Genomic DNA, 23265 nt, shown 5'->3' with positions numbered 1-23265 from the left:
CAACATGGAAGTGGACAGGATCAGGTTTGCAGTGGACTTACAGTATGTGTTTCAGAGGATTGCAATGCACGCACAAACTGAAAGGTGAGATGTCATTTGATGCCAGACTATAAATATGATTGTTTTTATTGGCAGTATGGTAGCATTAAATAGCGTGTGATTGCTAGTTTAATCAGAACATGATGGAATAAACTCTGTAGAGCAGTTATGGATTTAAAGATTTCATTTGGCAGCTGCACAGTCGCTGAATTAGTTTTTAAATACACAGTCATATTGTTTATCTGTTTGTGACAGCTGCACTGTCCACCTGCAGATTATCCCCTGAGTCCATTAGCTGTATGTATGGACCCGAGACAGAGAAGCTGCACATTTGTGAGGTTGTGTCAGTATGTCATAATAACCGCACCATTAAAGGTGCACCCTGATGAGACCCAAAAACCAAACATTCAAGCATCACCAGCCCCATCAAGATCACCCGAGTCACTGGAACACAAACATTATAACAAAGAGCGTTGATGATGAGAACTCGCGAGCCCAGAATCCATAGTCTGGAAAACAATAGTAAAGACCAATAAGCCGAGAACATCAGTGTGCTGTGTGAGAAACATGTATGAAAGTCTGCACGGAGAGCTAGTGTCCACCAGCACAGCATCACAGATGTAGTAAGGACCCAGAACACTGCAGAAGCTGAGGGACACCGAACAGACCCGGCCAGCACGACCCAGGCGCCACAGCCCACCCCCACAGGCCTCAGACCCCGACCAATCGTGGAAGCGAGAGGCACTCACCCCAACCCAGTGAGCTGGGTGAAGGGACGGGACAGTGGGCACGGAGGGAATGCATCACACAGGCCAACACAATACCCCCAGGACTCACACCAAGCCGGACCAACCCAAAAGCTGTTTTTTCGTTTTTTTAAAAATTGGATAAATATATATTTAAATCGTGTATGTTATCCAGCTTCCTGATTGGGGACATCTATAAATTCTTAAAGTTAATTAAGTACATTTTCCTCATGCCTGATTGGTGTGAGCCCCACCTATAAGTGGTTTAGTGAGTTGCATTAAAATTGATGGAAGGTGGAACAGGAGAAAACGAGGCAGTCGCAGATAGTCCGACCACCATCCCAGCCCACCCTCACCATTTACAGTGAGTCGTATTCTGCTCTACATCAGTATAGTTATGACTCGTATGTGTCAGTGTCAGTGCACTAGTGCTGTGGATTAAAAGAAGCGAGACAGGTGAGGTCAAACCAACCCGTTGAGAGATAGTAAAGAAGAGGCAGAGTCATTGACCTCCCACCCTCCCGCAGACCCACAGATCCGGCACCCAGAGGAGTCTCTAGCCCGCCCCCACCAGCGGAAGAAAGAGGGCAGCCCAGAGCATCCACCCGGGAATCTCCAGAGAGACAGAAAGTAACCGATGAATTATGACCGGCGGTTACATCTCCTGCAGTAGTTGCAGTCACAGAGGCGAGGCAGAGGAAAGCAACCAGAAAGGGGTGGAGCTACAGAGAAATCAGGGAGGGGGTGAAAACAAGCCCACCAGACCCACGGCTGGGCCCGTACGTGCAAACTAAGCACAGTCGGCCAAATCAAACGTAATAAATTTTTTAAGGAGGCAGACACTCTTTTCACTAATATTTCTTCAATTGGTATTATTCAACCAGTGATTAATGCTAAGTGATTGCTTGATTTTCTAATAATAAGTATTATTTTCTTGGCAATGGCTGAAGCAGTGAGTGTGGGTTTAGCTTGTTTGGTTGGAAGACTAATTGCGGTCGTCTCACTGAGGAAGCACAAATGAGGAGATAGAGGAAAGCTTTTGAGTTGTTTCAAGCCACGGGTGAACACACTCATAGCTCACTGTAAGGTGGTAGAGAATATTTTGGCTGTCTAATCCAAATCTTTGGAACAGATTAGAGGCTGACATGAACTTTTATCACGAAAGATGTGATGAAGACGTGAGATTCCTTTCTGCTCCCATGTTGTAAAGTGAAGTGTTGCTCTGTTAAACTGAAAATCTGGATTGTCCCAAATGAGTGAGAAAGCACAGGGTTCAATTAAGGAACTGTATCCACACAATGGCTGAAAAAGGAATTAGGTTACTACGTTTGTCCTGGAATACTAACTCTAAATAGTTCACCAAGTCAGTCACTTTGTTTTTTCTGTAGTCATATCACCAAAAAGTTCACATAAAGCTCTCTGGTACAGGAAAAAGTCTGTCTAAAACTCACATTCACCCACTAACTCAACAGTTATGTCATCAACCTGTCTTTTCAGGAAAATTTTGGCCTTTTAAATTTCAATTTTATTTAAATTGAAACGATGCACCTTCTGTTTTCTTCACCACTTACGGTCATCACAGTGGAGCTTCTTAGCCACGATCTTCAACTAGGCCATCAGAGATAAATGGTTTAACTGTTCTGACTGTGAGGCTATAACAGAAACAACAGTAACACCTAAATTTCATAAATGGTACTAAAGTAGAGTTTACATTTACAGTAATAGGCTGACCGTGTAGTGTCCACTCCATGGACAAAGACTTAACCCTTTTTTAACATTTAAAAAAACATGTTAATAATCACACAAATCATTGTGTGATTTATGATTTGAAGTTATTTTCAAAGGCCTTTATTTTTGGGGTAAATAAAGGCCTGCTGAGCAAGTGCTTAAAAGAAGTGTACAGACTTCATAAGACACAAGGTTTAACACAACATTACCACAAACGCCAACCTGTTGGTGGCAAAGCTGAGGGATGACATATCCTTGGAGTAGAAGTGGCTGACCAATCAACTGCCAGCAGCATGGCTAAAGTCATCCAGAGAATGATATGAACCCTGCATTGCGGACTGCATTCTTTCTCCCAACACATAACATTTTATTTTGAGTCCCTTGACAGAGAAAGTTTGGAGCAGCTTGTAGGTCAAACATTTTATCAGTCAGATCAGACCGCCAGCCTGTCCATGTCCTCCTCTGACTGATTTTGTTCAGCTGTTCACTACTCAAAGTAAGTCCTTATTAGCCTCTTTTATTAAATGCTAATTACGCTTCAGACATCAGCCAGATGTTTGCACACTGCAGCTCTCGCGCTCTCCAGATAGCAGCTGTATGTGTGTGTTTGCGTGTGTGTGTGTGAGAGAGAGAGGAGGTGGGATATTAAATGAGTCTCTTAGTCACCTGAGATTGAACTGTGCCATAACAGTGATGGAAATGTGCTGTTAGGGGGCTCAGAGCGTTCAGCTTGTCTCCTCATCACTCTGCAGCGTGGCTGAGGACTTGGACAGGGATTACACACTTCAACATTTGGAGATGAACTAAAGAGAAGAGTGAGGTGTTTTTGTTTCCCCAGCTTTGGGGTTTGGAGAGCCCAACACTGAGGCAGCGAGTCCTGAGGCTGAGTCACTTGCTCCTCTTGGTTACACTGCTTTGTGTTTGTGTTTGGGTCCCTATTTGTCTCAAATTACACACCTGACCCCCCCCCCCCCCCCTCCCTTCAAAAAAGAAAGAAATTCTGACCAGTACGTGTTTTCTTTATGACACAAGCAACCTCTTCCTGCTCCGTAAATCCAAAAATCCACCTCTGGCTTACAAGTGTAGCAGAAAATAACTTGTGCAGCGAGCTGCTGAACAGAAAGCAGGCACAGCCATTGTGTATGTCAGTGGAACTGAGCTGGAATTTTAGCGAACTCCCCTTCACTAAACTACCACCACCCAGCATGCAGCCAGCTCTGCCTTCATCATCACCCACCCGGTTAGCAGCACCCACCCCCGCCCCTCAACCATCAACTCGTCTGTTCTCCACAGCAGGCTGCCAGGCCCGGGGCTGGGCCACAGGATGGAGGAGCAGGAGGAGGATGGGAGTGTGTTTGTTGGTGTTGATTAGAGGATCAGATCTCTAATGATGCCAAGTGGTGGTGGTGGTGGGAGGGCAGTCTCTTGACTCCGGTCCAAAGGCTTTCGATTTGAAGGTGTGCTGAACACTTGGAAAAGCGCACACACGAATACACGTAATGATGAAGAGCGTGGTAGGGGAGCAGCTTTAAAAAGATACTTTTGATTGATTGGCAGATTCTTCACGCAGCAGCTACACTTCTTTACCCTGGTGAAGGGAATAAGTTGACCTAGACTTGTGCTTTGAGCCATCAATTGCAGAGGGAAAAGAAATTATACACAGGATGTAGCATACGCAAGCTGGAGCCGCATAAGAGGGAAATGAATGCCAACATCTCACCAAGCACCACGTAAGTTGTTTTTTTGGGTTAAATCTGGAGTCAGCCAGTCATCAACCTTTATTCTATCCAAAAACTGATTTTTGAATTTTGATATATAACGTAGAGCACGAGGAGTGCAAATGAGTCATCCATGACTTGTTATAACAGCAGTAGAGCAGCCAAATCTATATACCACACAATGTGACGCGAACAAATCACCTAGGTACTGTTATACATGTGCTGGTGGTCAGAAAGTAGAGGTTTTTATGTAGAAGTTGGTTGGCAGTAGTGGAGATACAGGTTGGTAGAGGTCAATCCCTGGCTGCTCCAGTGTGCATGCCAAAGTATCCTTGGGCAGGAAACTGAGCCCCAAGTTGCATCCATCGATGTGCGAGTGTAAGCTAAAGCTCTGAGGTGTAGAGTTAAAAAGGACCTAAGTGAATGAGGCGTATTGTAGAGCAGAAAAGTGCGATATAAGAACCATGTGTTTTGGTACAAACCAGCCAAGTGTCCCAGTAGCTACCAATGAATATGGGCTCTGTTGGTGTCCCACTCTGACCACTGAGCCACCAAATGTGGAAGAAAGTGGCAATCTTGCCCCCTGCCTGGCCTCAGTCAACTGGTGCACAAGTGTCAACTTCAACAGGGACTTCATTACACTGTTACTGTTTGTGGCAACAGATGGGAAATGCTGAAATAAAGAAAGAAGGACGTGGTTCTTCAGAGCAAAAGATTGCTGATTGGAGAAACCAATCTGCACATTGTGAAATGGTATCATAACCACTCAGTGACTCCTCTAAGGAACTACTTTGGAGTACCGAGTTGGTGACGCTGAGAGGTGGGACAGCAAGCAAAGGCAAGGCAAGTTTATTTGTATAGCACAATTCAACAACAAGGTGATTCAAAGCACTTTACAGAGACATTAGAAACAAAAACAAATAAAAAGCATGATTTAAAATTGATTAAAACAAGCAAGCAAACTAACAAACAAACAAACAAACAAGCAAGCAAACAAAACAGTATATAAAATCAAAACAGATAAAATCAGTAGTTAAATGTAAGTTTTGAAATTTAAGCTTAAAAGTGTGGATTTGGTGCTTTATTCAAATGCAGCTGAGAACAGGTGAGTCTTCAACCTGGATTTAAATAAACTGAGTGTTTCAGCTGATCTGAGGCTTTCTGGGAGTTTGTTCCAGATATAAGGAGCATAAAAGCTGAATGCAGCTTCTCCGTGTCTGGTTCTGACTCTGGGAACTGATAAAAGACCAGATCCAGATGACCTGAGGGATCTGGAAGGTTCATACTGGGTCAGGAGGTCACTGATGTATTGTTGTCCTAAACCATTCAGAGCTTTATGGACCAGCATCAGAACTTTAAAGTCTATCCTCTGACGGAGAGGGTAATCACCTGGTTTCCCTGCTCCACTTGCTGAATATGACCGTTGTGATAGAGGGGCTGATAACACGCTACTGCCTTGGTAGTTTCTCACACTTGAATGTTTCAGATCATCAAAATAATTGTAATATTAGACAAAAATAACCCAAGAAATGCAAATTTCAGTTTTTAAATCATGATTTCATTTGTTAAGGGGAAAAAATATCAAAATGTAATAACTTTTTGTGCAGCCCTGTTAATCACAGTTATTTCATAACTTAATATATTAACATGAACCCCAAAGCTCCCAAAAAGTACCCCTCACCCCCAAACGGTTGTGCCAGATGGCTACCCCTGAGCCTGGTTCTGCTGGAGGCTTCTTCCTGTTAAAAGGGAGTTTTTCCTTCCCACTGTCACCAAAGTGCTTGCTATTAGGAGGGTCATCTGACCATTTAAGTTTTGTCTGTATTATTCTAGGGTCTTTACATTACAATATAAAGCGCCTTGAGGCAACTGCTGTTGAGATTTGGCACTATATAGAGAAAACTGAATTGAAAAAATGTAACCAAATAGAGCATAATGTATCGCAGAATATATGGTCACATCCTACCTAGCAAAAACTCACTGAAAAACACTTATAATGTTGATGTGGGCATTTACACCCAGATGTTCTTGAAAACTTTGTGAACTCCTGATGTAAATAATGACTTATGGTGACAGTAAATGCAAACAGTAATTTTGTAAACAAGAAAACCAAATGGGGGAATCTTCAAATGAAGGACTTGAGTTATGTAAAGTCCTTGTTCACACACTTCCTCCAGGAAATTGTGACATGTATTTAGGCCTGTTTTGTCAGTCTCTTCAATTCATCTTCCAAGTAGCTGATATTGTTCCATTATACTCTTTCATTAATACTATAAAGTGTGCAGTGGGGGAGCGGTGAGTATTTCAGAATAAAACTTGTCAAGTCTCTTCTTTTTTAGAAAGATTTTCACCATCAAACTGAAAAAAAAAGCTTATAATTACCCACATATGTCTGTCTGATGTCCTATCTATTACTCGGAACGTGTGCAGAGGAAGTCCAAACCTGTGGAATGAAGTCTAAACTCCTGTAGATCTCATAATGTGGTGTGCGGTCCCCTTCTTTCTTCTCCTCCAGCTGTGGAGCCTCAGGTAGTACAGAGCCTCCATCCAAGCCTTTAAAAGAGATTGTCCAGGTCTGGTCAGGAGACAGGGAAGAGATGCAGTGAGTGAGGGCGACCTGAGGCACGTGGCTACGCTCCACATTATATAAATCCACAGCACTTTTATGGGCTCCATCAGGGTAGAGATCTAAATCTGGGTTAACAAGCAGAGCTTACCGCTAAGAGTCCAGGGCACGAGAAAAGAGAGAAAAAGTCTCCTGTCTGAAACTCATTTCCCATAAATCATCTCGGCTCACACTCTTTGAAGTGGCTTTCTTAGAGTTTGGACAGGAAGTGTGGGGCTTAGGGGTTTTTTTCCAACCCAAAGACAGAGAGGGGAGGAATGAGGAAAGGAAAGGCAAGGAAAGGAAAAACAAGAGAGGAGATGAGAGGAGGAACACATATGTGCTGTGATGCTCAGAGCAAGTAGTAATCCACACATAAATAGAAGCGCTGCGCAGCATGCAGAAGAATATGTGCTAAGCCCGGTTTGGACTCTCATTGTTTGCTGCTTGTCATCTTCTGTGGATGCAGGAGAGGAGGAGGAGAGGGGAGGAGTGGCGCGGTGTAGGCTCCCTGCCAAATGCAAATATTGTGGAATAAATGGCGGTAAAGCTCAACCGTTGCCACTTTGCACCTAAGCCTGTGTTGAATTAACACCGTTATCATAAACAAAACATTATGTTAACGCGGCAGCGGGCTGAGCATCGACAGATGGGTAAGAGCATTAGGGAGATACCCGCCAAAGGGTGCTTTTCACCTCCTGTTTGGGCTATTACAATTCACAGGCGAGTCATGGCTGCAAAAGCGCCCATGGCATATGGCCCAGTAAATATTGACTGATATTTTAATTACCCTCTGCATAATCTAATAATTAATCACAAACATTACAGTTTCACCTTTACCCGGTGCCGCTTTTAAACAGGCACAGTCACTTTCTGTGGATTAAGAGTTTTTCATATTTTTAATGTGGCGGCATGGAGCAACACTCTCCTAATGAAATGCCTTCCGGTGCTTTCATTGAATATGTTTTTCTCAGCAAATGTTTCTCTCATCATCTAATCAAATGTTTTCTTTTCTATCACAGTTTACATCTGAACACATATTTGTGGATTTTAGGGCACATTTTACAAATCCGACTGGCTTTCACATGCTTGAAAATAATATTCCCCCGAATTGTATATCCAGGCTGGAGAGACTGGAATTGGACCCAGGACCCAACCATTGAACCTTCTTCAAAGCGGCCTAAAAGGGAAGCAAACCAGCTCCTAATGACAGACTACATTATGTTGATGAACCCCAAACAGAGCCTCCATTGCTTTGCAAGTCTATTAGAGAGAGCTCTAGATTTCTGCCTTTTCTGTGCTTGAACCGCAACAGGTTTCAGGTCATGACTGCAGACTGTATATAAAAAATGGAAGTAGCACCCATTGATTTTGCAATTCCACATTTAAAAAAGTCAACACTACCACCATGGTGGGTTTCTGGCTTCCACCACGGTTTTATTATTACTGTCTTTTCAACGCTGGAGTTTATTTAAATAAATCCTGCATGTGTATCCTGCAGTCTGGAGACTGACTTGCGTTTAGAGCCAGGGCCAAGTGGCCACCTGAGGAACTGCACGGATGTAGCTGCAGATCTGCATCTCGGACAATTAGCAAAATGTAGGCTCATTTAAAAGCTGGCACAACATTTGAGCGCATTATTTTATGAAAGTAATATTTTCTTTGTAACTGCAGAGATGCATAAAGTTGAAAACAACAGTTTTTTTTAACAGATATTTCTTGTTGTCTGAAACAAGCACACAAGCTTACTCTGTCTACACTGCTGCGAAACAGTCATTGGCCCACCTTAAAACATAAATTAATTGTCATTAATCACTTCTTTTCTGTTGACTCAATAAATGTAACTTTTTGTGATAGCTTAAATCATCATTTAGAAAATACATTTTCTATTTACTCAGGCTATTTTGGATTAATATTAAAATTTGAAGCAATGCTTTTTCCCAGCACTGTAAGACAGCATTGCCCTCTGGGTAAAACGCTGCCTATGAAATGTGCTCAAAATCCCCAGACTTAGCAGCAGGCTTTTTTTTTATTGAGTTTACTGTGACACATAAATGTTTAACGGGGCTTTTGGAACATTTCAGTCCAAATAAAAACATTTAACACACGTCACAGGAAGCTGATGAATGATGATGTAAGTTGGGAAAATGTTCTAGTGCATAAAATCATCAGGAGGCAAGAAAAGTCTAAATATTTGGCCAATCAGAAAAGAGAAAATACAGGAGGAGTTTCAAACACTGACACTGCACTCATTTTTCCACAGTACAACAGGAGCATCTGAGTGTGCTGCATTCATGTCTTGCATTCTGTAAAGGGGTCGTATGCAAAGAAAAGCTGGTGGAGCTAAGCTCAGAAACTGGGCTCGGAGTCAAAAAACGAGATACAACACCCTCGTGCACACACACACACCTGCAGGGTGCACAGCAGCATCCCACTGTCTTCCAGGAGACACAGAGGGGAGGGATGTGGAGGAGCGGGTGGGTGGATATGCACCGGGTCGCCACATCAAACTCCTCGCAGGCCAGAGGAGTTCAGAGCAGGCATGTGTAACACAGCGATTCAGCATCCAGCAACTTAGCATGCAAGAGAGGGCGAGCAGATGAAAACCAGCGAGAAGCACGCAGAGCCTTGCCAATCTTTTCGGAGAAGGCGGCAGCTTCTTCTTCTTCTCCTCGCTCTTGTTGCTGTTTCTAGGCAGGCTGTTAAAACATTGAGTAACACATTTGAGCAACAGTTGGATGGGTGGAAACCTGCTGTGTATATTGTTCTACTGTGATTGCATGAAATTCCCCTCTAATTGCTCTTGTTCCTCCACACAGGCCAACAGCTGATATTGAGAACATCTGAGAGCTCTTAGTGTGTGTGAGTGTGTGTGTGTGTGTGTTTATGTGTAGAGTTGGAGGACAGCCTGGAAAATTAGGCAGCAATGTTTGACAGGTTGGACGGCTGATTGTAGCTTTCACCTGCGACTCGGTGTAGGTGGGCATAGAGGGGTCCATAAAGCTGCCATATGGAGACCATACAGACCAAAGGTGACGGGAGCCTCTGACAGACGTGCCCCTGACTTCATTTAAAGACATACATCTGATCTTTTTCTTCTGAACAATGCTGTGCTGAGGATTATCATCTTCGTAGTTTTGGAACGTTTCCCCTTAATTTGTCTTTGGAAGCTGAAAAAAGTAAAAGCCTGAAAAGAAACGCAAAGACTTAGTTTGGCATGAGAGTGGTGCGGTTAGTGCTGCACCACCCACAGAAAGCAGGTCCTGGGTTTGAGTCCCCCATCTGGTCTCTGTGTAGAACGACATAGCGTTTGACAACTCTAAATCATCTCTCTCTGTGACAGGCTAGAACCTTTCCAGGTCGCCCTCTGTGGCAGGATAAGCCCCCCCCCAAAAAAAGAAATCTGAAAAAAAATGACCCTGAACTGGATAAGAGTTACAAAAAATATAATGCATAATTTTTTCCCTCCTGTTTCTAATAAACTTCCATTGTGCGCATGACATAATCTATGCTTACACAATGACAACCTCTGTGTCGAGTTGTCATTGTGTAAGCAGCTCTATTTAGGTGAAAGTAGCATCACCAGACTGCAAACAAAGTATTGCCTCAGAATCCTAAACCTTCAGAATCTTTAGCATCAGCGTCCTCGGTCAGTCTCAGCCCTCTTTAATAACATTAACAGAAACTAAGGTGACAACACTAATTTAGGGCTGGCTGTGGCTCGGGAGGTAGAGCAGGTCACTTGCTAAACTGAAGGTTGGTGATTTGATCCTTGGCTGCTCTCTGATGTGTTCATCGGAGCAGGAAAGTTAGATAGAAAGCACTCAGGTGTAGGAAAAAACTGCTCAGTAAGACTAGAGCTATATGCAAGCACATTACATGATGTAGTACAAGACCACTTTGCTTCCATTTAAACTCAAACTGTGACTGAACCTTCAGCTACAGCTGAGGCCAAAGAGCGTCAGGAACGACCTCACTCTGTTGTTAGAAAAATATAAAATGGCAGAAAAACTGTCTGAAAGAAGAAATAATAACTTCAATTGCCGTCCTCTGATCAGACAAATGACTGGACGAGTCACATGCTGGCTTTAAAACTTTGGGAACCTCTTCTTTAACTCCTTTCTATAATATTTGAGCACATCCAAGTCTGCAGACCCAAGAGTTTCTGTACTCATAGAAACTTGTATTTCACTGCCCTCTGCTGGTTGATTAAGAACGGTTGACACTCTGGTCTCACACAGTCCAACACCACTCTGAGTTCTGATTTAAGAGTCTTAGCTTGGTATGCATAACACTTTTGAGACCTCTTCTGAAAGAAGACATGACACCAGAGGTCAGTTAATAAACAACAATATTTAACAGAAACAATTCATTTTTCTTTGAAAATATTCCTTGATGCATGCAATCGTCTTGATGCATGCTCAATCATCCAGGTAAGTAAATCTCCAAAAGTTGATTCTGTTCATCTGGACGTAGCGTTTTGTGGGAGAAACGTTTCGTCACTCATCCAAGTGACTTCTTCAGTCTCAGCTGACTGCAGGTTTCCCCAATCTTCTAAACAGTACATTTGCATAATGACTGAAAGCAGCCCACTGAAGGAACAATGGGCTGGGAGGTCAGTAATGAAGGACATCTAAAAGCTGACGTGTACCGTAAATCTACACATACGGATCAGTATTTAAGGTTTGACTCTCATCATCCACTGGAGCACAAACTGGGTGTCATCAGGACGCTACAACACAGAGCGAACACCAAAACGTTTTACCCACAAAACGCTACGTCCAGATGAACAGAATCAACTTTTGGAGATTCCTTTTGAAATTTACTATTTAATGATGGCGGAAGTGGGTCCTTGGTTCAAATCCACCTACTGGCTGGGTTTTGTCTGTGTTCTCTCTGGCTTCCTCCCATAGATGTGTATTTAGTGAACTTGGAGCTTTTACATTGCAGATAGGTGTAAATGGTAAATGGACTGATTCTTATATAGCACTTTTCTACTCTCCCGGAGTACTCAAAGCGCTCTATACAACATGCCAATCACACCCATTCTCACAAGCATTTTCTCTGTACTTAGCGCTTTCTGACTACATTCACACTCCGATGGAAGCATCGGAGAGCAACTTGGGGTTAGTATCTTGCCCAAGGATACTTGACATGCAGACTGGAGGAGCCAAGGATCGAACCACCAACCTTCCCATCAGTAGGTGACCTGTGAATGGTTGTCTCTGTGTTAGCCCTGTGTCACATTGGAAACCTGTCCAGTGTGTTCCCCACCGTTCATCCTATGGCAGCTTGATCAGGCTTCACCCGACACAGACTATACGCAGTCCTGTGAAAAAGCAATTTCCAAAGATCATAGTAATTTGATCTTTTTTTAAAAAAATGTTTTTTTATTCTTTTTTAACAAGCAATAAGTGGTAATCACTGTAATGAAATCAGTTCACTATAACTATCAAACGATGGAAACTAGTTGGAACTAAGCTGACTTCTCAGCTAAAAGGCTTTTATTTATTTTTTAAAAATCACAGTTTACTCATTTATGCATGAAGGTAGGTCCTCTTTGTTCAAACAGAGAGGCTGTGAGCTTCAGAGTAAGCATGGAGCCAAGCTGCACCCAGCAGGTGAGAAGCTCCATAGAGCAGATACTCCTCACATGACCGCTGGTCAGTGCTGGGCCCAGATACAGGCATGAATCGATGCCCGGCTTTAAATCCAAAAACCACCATCACCACACAAAAGTGTACGAGCTCTCCCTGTGATGTCAGTGAACCTCAAGGTCAGATCTTACACAGACAAATGGATAAATCAGAACTTTAATGTTTACGCGAGACAAATCATTTTCACTATCAAAGAAGGACATTGCCACTGCGACATCAGCCGCGTGAGTTGAGGATCACTCCAAAAACACAAGGGTTTGACAGGAAACTGGAGTGCATGTAGTGTGTCTGTTTGGTCAGCTGAAAAAGATGAAAGAAAAATGAAAAAACCAAGAATGTTCAGATATCAAACTTTCCAGGTTTATTTCTAGAATACATCTTTATATCACAAAACAGTCTCCAAAATGCAGACTAGGATCTGTATATAAACTGTACACAAAGCAAGGCACTATACACTGAAAGAATTAAAAATCAAACATTTCATCATCATTCTTTGTTTGCCTTTAATCAGGTCTGTATCTGTCCCTCAGTAATGACACCGTCATTCATATCAAGAGCTTCATTTGATCAGTAAACAGCAAATGGTGATCTGTACAGCTGGAACATGAGACACAAACCTCTGCAACATTTATTATACACTTTATTTTGTTAGGGTTTCAATATCTGTTGAGATTTTTCTTTTTTTTTAAAAACATTCTACATGGATGTAATATAAATATAATTTATTTTTAATGCACAAACATACATAGCAGAGAGTATCATGTGGAGGGAGTTCAGCAGGCTGACAGACCTGCCGACACCAACATGGCTGCAAGGCTGACAGTGTAAGGTGCTCCTGCTCAAAGTACACAAGTACATACATTAACAGAGTGGGAATTTACATGACTGCCATTAAAACATGCATCCACTCACAATCCTCTCCTACAACCAAAACACTGGAGTATCTTTTCCCCACACATCCAGGCAGCCCCACCCTTGGAGTCTGAGTTTTCAGATGACATCAGCAGCGCCCAGTTTTTCATCATTCAGAAAAGTCCTTTGGCTTTCTTCAAGTTCATCTGCTTCCAGCCGGGCAGAGCGCCGAACTCCTCTTTGCTCATCTCCAGGGCTCTCTGTGGGATCAGTCACACTCAGAATCAAACAGACACGACGCTCTGCTGCACACACTGATCGCAAACTCAAAGTACTCAGTCCTGTAGCCTGCACTGTGAGTGACAAACATCTGAACACATTCATGCATCAGTGACTTTAAAGACACATTCGAGTTTCCAAAGTGCTCACAACTCCAGGATTCAGTTCACACGCGTGTGAGTTGTGAGTGAACAGCCTGTAACCAAACATGCTATAGTAGAAACACGGTGTTAGAAAGGAGAGGAAATGGGTGACGATGCTGAACAAGGAGTGAACATCCCAAATCAGACAACTCACCTTCCCATAAGCCCCCACACCCTGGAGGGTGGAATCAGTGAAACAGGTAAGTTCATGAAGGGACAAAAGGAGCGAAACATGACTCCATTAAAAACAAATGGAAGAAGTTGGAGAGTCAGAAGGAATGAAAGGAGGAATAAACAAGAGAAAAATCCTTAAAAAACAAACAGAAGTGAGAAGTAACGTTTGACTCATACACTGTCCAGCTGTTTGAAAATAGTCAAACTACACGCTGGCTGCAAAGATGCATGACCTCAGCTGAGAGTCACAGGTAAGAAAAAGACAAACAGAGAGGATACGATGGAGAATCAAAAGGTGCAACAGCAGTACTCATGCTCTGGGGAAGGTTGCTAACATTCTGGGTCATTAAACCAAACCAATGACTTGAAAGACAATTTCCCTGAAGTGCTGACTGAGCTGCAAAATTAGGAGGCGATCCTGTCTTGGTTCACCACAACAAGCAACTACTTAATGTACTGTATGCAGCACTTCAGTAGAGGTTGTACTACCTTTTGTTGCCTATGTATGAATGAACTTAAAACAACTTAAAAACAAACAAACTGAGGTTCCTTCCTGGTGCTTCCTCACCTCCTATGACAGATTTTCTGGAAAATTAAAAGGCAGCTCCTTCCCTAAGTGCCTGTCTTGTGCTCTCTTGCAGTGTTTTACAGTAGTGAATACTAACATTTAGTATTCTAAAACTACAGACTACAGTCGATGTAGTCAATCTATGTTGTGACTGGCACAACAGAGTCCAGAGAAACTCTATGAGGACACAAACTTATGTGGCTTCAGAGCGGTTAGCTCGTAATGCCCAAGTTACCAGGTCAATTAATGCTGACCATCATTAGCTGGAGGGAAGCTAGAGCTAATAAAGCCCTTCTGGCCAAATTTAAAAGTGGAGGGCTGACATCAGCAAGTAATTTGATTCATGGTGGTGACCTAAATCGACCCAAGGCTGTTGTTCTTCTGACTGAAATACTCTAACTCACAAGCCAACACAGACCAACTTTACAAAAAAAGATTGTTGTCAGCTTAGTTGGAAAATGTTTTCTTAGAGACTTTTTGACAAGTCATTTATCAGTTCTAAAACGAAGCAACCTTTAAAATAAATCACGGGCTCTTCACACTGGACATTCTTACCTGGAAGTCCTCATCAGACAAGTAGACCTCCAGGCGGAGGGGATCCACTCCCTCAGGCAGCGGCCGAGCTAGGAGATCGACCAGCGGATATGTGGTCTTACAGAGCCGGGCCAACACATCCTCCACCAGAATAATCTGATGATAAATTTCTGCCTCCTAGAAACCAAAACATAATTTTTTTGAGGTGATATCCAGACGGACCTGTATGCGAGTCTTTGACTTGTGCACTATTTGCTTCATATGTTGATATTAGTACGCACCCTCTCAGTGATCTCAGCGATGTCCTCTCTGTGCTCCCAGCTGGGGAACATGTTTGTGAAGGTGAGTGGCTCCAGACCAGCGTGGATCAAATATGCTTTGGGAGGCTTCTTCTCATTCTTTTCTGAGGAGAAAAAGCAAGAAATGCATTTTTAAAACGAGCAAACATCCTTCATTAACAACCAAGATTTCATTTATTTATCTGGGTTCCAAGATCCTGGGGCTGGTTTAGCAAAAGTGTCCACAACTACTGGATGGGTTGTATATTTATTAGGAAGAAAGTGCAATACCTCTGCAGTACTGCAGAACCGTCTCCATGGCACACTTTCTGTCCGAGTCCCAGCGGATTCGGGCCGAGCCAGTGCTTTCACTGTCCTGAGGCCACCAGCCCTGCCACAGGTACACCTCATGGTGGTTGTCCACCAGGAACAGGGCTGATAAATAGGTGGGAAAAAAAAAAGACGATCACATCTGGTATGTATCATTGTCAGATTGTTCAAAGTGTTCAGTTAAGTGGTCATTTTTGTTCAGTGCAGCGCTGGACATGACTGATGGATTTGTCCTAACAGTTGAAAACCTAGACCTGCTGGTTCTGGTGAAAACTCTCAGCACACACTAAAGTTGTCATTCCTAGCATTCATTTCAATGTCTCATTGTGGGATGTGCCTCAATCTGTATCCCTTCACAAGCATTTATGTCCTCATGCAACTCTTGATTGGCTGGTGATTGCAATGACCATGTTGGACAGAACCATCCACCTTGTTATCACTCCAGCTAGCAGTGACTGAACCCTCTTTCCTCTGGGCTCAACTGTGCGTTGGAACAAAGTATCGAGTAAAGACACCAGGGCTGCTTGTTTTGCTTGAAAAGTCTCCAGCGATGGGACGCTTCTGCTGCAAGTGTAGCCTCAAGCAATGCTGAGGTCTGTGCCCTTACTGCTACTACTGAGATAAGCTTTTCTGGCAAAAACAAACAGCAATAATATAGAGAGAACCCCAACAAGAAGACAACCTCCTTTGAGCAAGCACTTCGCAACAGTAGGAAGGAAAAACTCCCTTTTAACAGGAAGAAACTTCTGTCAGAATCAGGCTCACAGGGGAACAGCCATCTGCTGTAACCAACTGGGGGTGAGGGGAGGACGACAGGAAAAAAGATACAAAAAAGACAAAAGAAGTGCTTACCCTGAATAATGACTGCATAGTAGTGCAAGCTACTTAATGGTAGTTGGTTATTGTGGTCACCAACCAATCAGCAGCCAATTAAAGGAGATAAATGGTTTATGTGAACCATGCAGGGAGTCGCACCCCATAGTGAGGGGTCTCATGCATCTCATTCTGAGAACTGGAGTTATGGAAGTAACTTTAAGTTATAGGGAAGTGATTCTGGCAGACATTACAAACATTTAATCCTTAATCACACAGCTATGAGATTCTACTTCTTTTTCAATTATTAAAAATATTTGGTCTTCTCTGCTGAGTTTAGCTGAATTTCTAAAGCAGTTTTCATATTAAAAATACTTTATCAACCATGTCCAATGTGCGACCCTTACTTGTAGCACTCTGGATGCAGCTGATGACATCAGCAAACTTAAAATCTTGAGCACAAGTTGATTGTCACATCCCTCAATAGACAAATACATGTAGAAAGTTTTTGTTCAGCCTGAAAACCTGTTTCAAGAAAACTCTGGACTTGTGTTAAGAGCTTGTGTTACCCTTGTGTTAAAGCTGCTTCAAAATGAGTGCAGACACCGTGTGTGTCTACTGTACCTGGTTGGGAAGCTGCATACAGGTCCTCCTGTAGGAAGGGCATGGAGTTGACCTGCTTGGGATCTCTGGCGGGATAGAGAAATTCCACAGCTGCAAACTCTCCTGAACTGCTGCTCAGCTGGTACAGATGAGGTGTGAAATTAAATCTGCCTGGATCTGAGGGTCAGAGGGAGAAACAGACAACGAAAGGACAAATTTACAGCTGAAAAAAGTTATAAAAGAATTAATACGTACAGTTACTTAAGTGCTGTGTTTTTGTTGTATACTGTACTAATACACAGAGCTTAAATATGTTTTTTCTACCACAATCTAAAATCTGAATTATATGAACAGCTGTGAAATCACAGTAATTCGTGTGGGTTTTTTTAAATAGCTGGATACATTCAATGGTTTTTGCTTTTGAAATTTTTTTTAACAAATATATTGTTCAAAAAATAAATGGATAAAAGGAATTTGAAATCACATCAGATTTGATCATATCCCGATACAACCTAGGTTACGTATTAGGAACAAAAGGATGCCACATCCTTTGATGGAAATGAAAATTACAATATCAAACTACCCACAGCTGAAATCAAAGACAGCCTGTAAATGAAAGTGAAAAAATGATGCAGCAAGCCTGTCCATTTAGCTGAGATTTCATTGGAGCAACTCAAAAATGGCACTCAGTAGTTTGTATGACTCCTACATGCTAATATGCATGCCTGACAATGTTGGAGCATGTGACTAATAAGACAATGGATGGTGTCCTGGGGGATCTCCTCCCAGATCTGGCCCAGCCTCTCACTGAGCTCCTGGACAGCCCGAGTTCAACCTGGTGGCGTCAGATAGACCACAACATAACGTCCCACAGATGTTCTATTGGATTTAGGTCAGGCGAGCGTGGGGGCCAGTCAATGGTGTCAATTCCTTTATCCTCCAGGAACTGCCTGCTTACTCTCACCACATGATGCCCAGGACTACCTGCACCAGCGCAAGAATCTAATCCTGATACTTAATAGCAGTCAGAGCGCCGTTGCCATTTTGTTACCGTTTTATGGTATCATGTGACAAGAAGATGATTTCATGGCCACAATAAATGTCATATTTAACAATATTATCCGTAGTCTCCATCAGAACAGGACAATAAAGAAACAATATTATGTGAGGCTGCAGTGTTTGGACTTGCAGGCACAGATGAAAAAAATAAGTCCATGGATCTGCATTAAGTGTTTAGCTTGTGATATTTTCCTAACATCAAAAAAAGATGACTTCCAGTTTTTATTATTACAGAATGACATGCATTTTTGGAGGTTTGATGTAAAATAATTCTGCTCTCTTACACAAATTAAATTCTTCCCAAAGCTTCCCAGATCTGGATCCGTATCATCTGTGCACATTATTATGTCGTTTATACTTTTCTAAGTATTAAAACTGCTATAGATCAAGATTTGCACTTGACTGCTGAAATTACTCCTTTTTTTTTGGCGTACTAAGTAATAAAAGCCATCGGTTAATTAAAAACACTAAAAATATCTTTCAGGGGAATAACCTCTGAACAGATATGATATTTACTAGTTCAGTGAAGATGAATATTGAGTTCATGTGCTCAGTAATTCCAGGAGCAAATCAGCATTTTTGCCTTTAATAATTTATTTACTGATGTTTTAGAGGTCCCTTAGAGGTAATCAGGAACAAATTTTGGGCTTAAAAGACTGAAAATCTAATCTCTGTCGTCATGAGTTGAAAAAGCATTATATATTATAATGCTATTCTGCATTATTTTATGCTAAAGTGTGATTTAAAATCCTGCTTTGAACACTGACCAGCACAGCTTAAGCTTAGAATATCATATTTACTAGTGATACTATTCAGAAATGCCTGAAATGAGTGAAGTACTTTCTCTACAATTGTGAATGCAGGACTTTTACTTGGAAAGGAGAATTTTGACAAGTGTTCCCACCTTGCAGCATGCAGTCGTAGGCTTTCCTGTCCCGCCTCCCGAGGGCTTCCCAGAAGCCCGTGGGCTCTGCTCCCTCATCACATTCCTGGATGGTGACCTTGCTGCTGCTGTGAAGGCCGGCTTCCAAAGGACAACTGCAAAAAAACTGAGTGTGTCAGACTACGGGGTCACAACTGAACTCCTGACAAGTGGAAAACAGAGGTTTGCACTCACTGTTCTTTGATCTTATTGGCAGCAGTGCGCGCCACCTCCCGCGTGTGCACCTGAGACTTGCAGCCATGCCACAGGTAGATGAGGGCCTGGCTGATGCTCAGCAGCACCATGGAGACTCTTGAGCGCAGGCTGCTGCAGTGACAGGCGACCTCCAGCAGATGGCCCTCTACCTCCACCTCCCCACGCACACAGTACAGACGCCAATCATCTGAGACAAAGAGGGCAGATGAACGGAAGTGAACGAGATGGCCAAGTTATTTGGAGGTGTTTAAAACAAAGAAGTTAAAAGCTGTCCACTGTAGTAGGCTTACTCTGCGAATTTTCCTCCTCCTCTTCCCTCTTTCCTGAGTGGATGACCATCCCTCCCTTGAAGCACTGCAGGAAACATGGAGGCTCCTTTCCCTGCTGGACTTGAACCTAAAAAACCCCCAAAAGATGTCAAAGCAATCATACTCCCACAAAATGAAACTGTAGACTAAGAAAGGCAGGAAACAAATTTCTATTCCATGCAAACTTGGTCTTTCAGACACTCTTGTTGTACCTGTGCTCCACGCTCTTCATCCAGCTCCACCGTCATGAGTGCTGATGTTCCTTTCTCGCTGACGGTGGAGTTGCGGCCCTGCCAGAAGAAGTAGCAGCACTTTTCCTTCCCCGCTCCTGTCGTCTTCAGCTGCTCCGGGTTCTGTCTCTTCCCAACTGTAAGGGAGACATTCATCTGAGGTCTGTGTCTGCACACGGCCACAAAACCACGATTCATGAACATACATGCTGCTCCTCAGTGTCCTAGTAGATGCACCTGTGATATAAATGTGAAAATCCTAGGTCCTCTCACCTTGAGGTTAAAGTCATCAGGATTCAAACTCGCCTGAGAATTTTAGTAGATCCATCTACGGTATGAATTTAAAAAAAAAATCCTGTTCAAGTTATGAAGATCCGAAATGATTGTCATCTCTGAGCTGATGAGAGGTTTTTGTCTGCAGGCATGAAGCTGGTGTGTGACTCAATGAACAAACGAGCTCGCTAATAAATCGATAAATGTCTGATCTGCTTCGAACTTGGCAAGCTTTCTGCAGAGTCCAATTTTAGGTCATTTGGGTAATGTGTGGTCTCAATCTTTTCAATGTTGCTAGGCAATAACCACAGAGAATATAGCAGATTATGTAACAGAATAACAAGTCAAATTTAAATGTCTGTTTCTGTATCGATTTTTTAGTCAGTGCCCTTTTCCAAAACTCTTTGACAGAGACCTGGTGCTCGTGAATCGACATCTAGGGGGAATTCCACAACAGCAATGATACCGCTGGAAGTACAACTTCCAGGAGAACAAAGCTTCTTAAAACCCTGTTCTGAGGCAAAGGCAGCCAGGCAGCCTTTAATCAGATGTGACTGGTGATTTTATACATCTGGTTTTTATGTCTTGGTGGACGTTTAAATTAGAGTTCATTTAGATGCTGCTTCAACATAACCGCTCAAATGTGCTTCTGAGGTATTTCAAGAAGGCTGCGCAGCAGTGAGACTGATTTATAGACATTTGATCAAAGCCGAAGATATCACAGACCGACTGTCACATAATTCTTCTGATCTTGGAATTGAGTATAGACCATAGTTAGACCCACCTACAAAGCACAGACTGATTGTATGAGAGATTAAGACCATCACCTTTGCTACTGCTTATATTCTGAAAAAGGTCCCTATAAACAAACTAAATCTCATACCATTCTCACATGCTAACTATGTTAGTGTGGAATTTTGGATGTAGCTTACAGGATAATATTAGTAATAATATACAAGTAGTATTACAGAATTGACAGAACAGCATTTGAGTATTGGGAAAAAACAGTAGTGTACCACCACGGCACCAGACACAGCACTACTCAATTAAAACACAGCAGACAGGTCCAGCATAACCACTGATTTTCTGTGGCTGTCTAAAACTGATCACAGCAGTGGTGAAACCAACTCTTTCTTTCCTCCTTGTACTCTCCCCCTCTTGTATTCTAACAAGCATTTAGTTTGTTTAATCTGTAACATAAAACTGGAGTTTGTGGTATTCTGCTTCACAAGTCAAGAGCAGCGGCAGGAGCTGAGCCAGCTTCACTGAATCTGCAGACATTTGGCTGCGTGGTACATAACTGATTTCACCAACAGTCCTCCCCAAAGGTGTACTTTGGTGTTCTTGGAAGTACTCTGAGTCAGAGAGGATGTGCTATGTGGTTAAATTGGCCTAGATCTGCAGTAACAGACATAAAATCAAGGATCCTGTGGTTCTGTGGTTTAGGTAAACTGGAAATAAATGTATCAGTATTGTAGTCAATACTACAACTCACTCAATAAGACAACTTTTAGCAGTGGAAAAAGCAAAACATTATGTGCAACCTCTGCATACAAATGAAGAAATTATAACAAACATGACTGATATACTGTCTCCACAACTCCATCTGCTGGCCGGTTTGAATGATTGACTCTTCTAAACACATCCCTGCACAAGTGGTAGATTGGACACAATCTACACAAACAAGTCTGCTTTGACTAAAGTGGTCCTTTAGGAATGCAGTTCATCAACTACTGCAAAATTACAAGGTTTACATGAATATATGTGCTCAGTACGCACCAGCAGTGCTGACCATGTATTTCCACTTCACTACATAGGTGTCACCCTCGTGGAACTGGCCAATGCTCTGGCGCGGCAGGCGGCTGTAGTCGAACTCCAGGATGTGCCAGACCTCCACTGCCAGAGTGCTGATCTCGTAGCTGCGCCACTCCTCTGCCTCCACCAGGCCGTAGCCCCGGCCCACATTGAAGCCATCCAGAATGGTGCAGACGGGTGTCTGATGGAGGGTCAGCATCAGTGAGGTATTGCACGCACTGGGCTGATCACGGGTGGGCTGCTCCTGGTGAGGATTGAAGTAGAAGAAAGAAATAAGTGTGCTGAATCTGCTGAAGCATGTTACTCCCGCAAAAACAAAAAATGAGGATGTAGGTAGAATAAAGTGTTTGCTGATACCTTTTGATCAGTACTGTGATCGCTGCTGTTTTTTGTAGGACTGGGAGTTTTCCTGGAGTCGCTCCAGTCCAGGAACTTTTCTTTGAACAGGGTGGTCTCATTGTGTTGAGTCAGTCTGCCAAACACTGCCCAGTCAGGGCGACCCTGGCCTTTTCTACATGTGAAACGGACACAGTGTATAGATGATGCATTATTATTAAAACTAATGAAGATGCCTGAAACACACTCCTGCAATGTCAGTTAATTTCTGAGGCGTTACTTAGACCAGAAAGTAAAAGAGAAAACATGACCATCTCTTCAAAGCTCTCTGCACAAAGGGCAAAAACACCATGTGTATGCAGACTTCCTGTGATTGACATTCTCAATATCTGTACATAACCATGCATCTAAGCTGTAGTATGTGTTTCCATACTTGGGTATGAGTGGGTTACACTCTCCTGGGTCCAGTGGGTTGATGTCACAGTTTGTATAATCAAAGGTGCCATTCCACAAGTGCTTCGCCAGCTGGAAAGCCACCTTCCTCTGCGCCAAAGTCACTTCCTTCCCGTGCCAAATGTACATCTCACTGCCAAAGTCAAAAACCAGAACCTGCAGAAAACAGAACGTGGTGTTTTCTCCAGAGCATTTATATCACCACTAGAGGGAGCCAAAAGTCATTTTAAATCTTACATGCTTGCATATGATTTTAAAACTTTATTTTAGATTTGAGATGGATTTACAGTTTGCAACAGTTTTAACTTAATTTGTCTCACTTCCTTAGGATTGAGCAGACAACAGCGAGGCATCTTGGCCCAAAAATCATCATCTGGGACCAGTTTGTCATCCATCAGGCGATAAATGCAGTTGGTCTCCACAATGGCGCCCTCGTACAGCTCATCTTCATCTGGCGTTCCTGCAGCTGCAAGAGCAAACATGGAGGCATTGGATTTCATTTTATTGAAACAGTTTCTTGGGGTTTTTCACATCTGAATCCTTACACTGATAACTCGACTGCCCCCCCAGGATCTTCCAGAACTCC

General features: G+C 42.8%; 1 protein-coding gene across 1 annotated transcript in view; it reads right to left on the bottom strand.

Moving 5' to 3' along the window:
- Positions 1-12831: 12831 nt before the first annotated feature.
- Positions 12832-23265, bottom strand: part of svila (supervillin a) — a 49317-nt gene continuing 38883 nt past the window's right edge. The window contains exons 29-42 of the mRNA XM_013912788.1: positions 23225-23261; positions 23000-23145; positions 22660-22835; positions 22248-22401; positions 21855-22134; positions 19785-19939; positions 19555-19660; positions 19244-19451; positions 19031-19164; positions 17089-17244; positions 15613-15756; positions 15325-15446; positions 15065-15220; positions 12832-13605 (exon numbers count right to left, since the gene is read on the bottom strand). Coding sequence (XP_013768242.1) covers positions 13519-13605; positions 15065-15220; positions 15325-15446; positions 15613-15756; positions 17089-17244; positions 19031-19164; positions 19244-19451; positions 19555-19660; positions 19785-19939; positions 21855-22134; positions 22248-22401; positions 22660-22835; positions 23000-23145; positions 23225-23261 — 2061 coding nt within the window. The 3' untranslated portion in view covers positions 12832-13518. The remainder of the gene's footprint in view (positions 13606-15064; positions 15221-15324; positions 15447-15612; positions 15757-17088; positions 17245-19030; positions 19165-19243; positions 19452-19554; positions 19661-19784; positions 19940-21854; positions 22135-22247; positions 22402-22659; positions 22836-22999; positions 23146-23224; positions 23262-23265) is intronic.

Source organism: Pundamilia nyererei, unplaced genomic scaffold, assembly GCF_000239375.1.
Source record: "Pundamilia nyererei isolate P.nyererei 1_Seehausen unplaced genomic scaffold, PunNye1.0 scaffold00101, whole genome shotgun sequence".
NCBI lineage: Eukaryota > Metazoa > Chordata > Actinopteri > Cichliformes > Cichlidae > Pundamilia > Pundamilia nyererei.
Note: the sequence above shows the minus strand (reverse complement) of the source record. Positions and strands in the feature narration are given on the sequence as shown.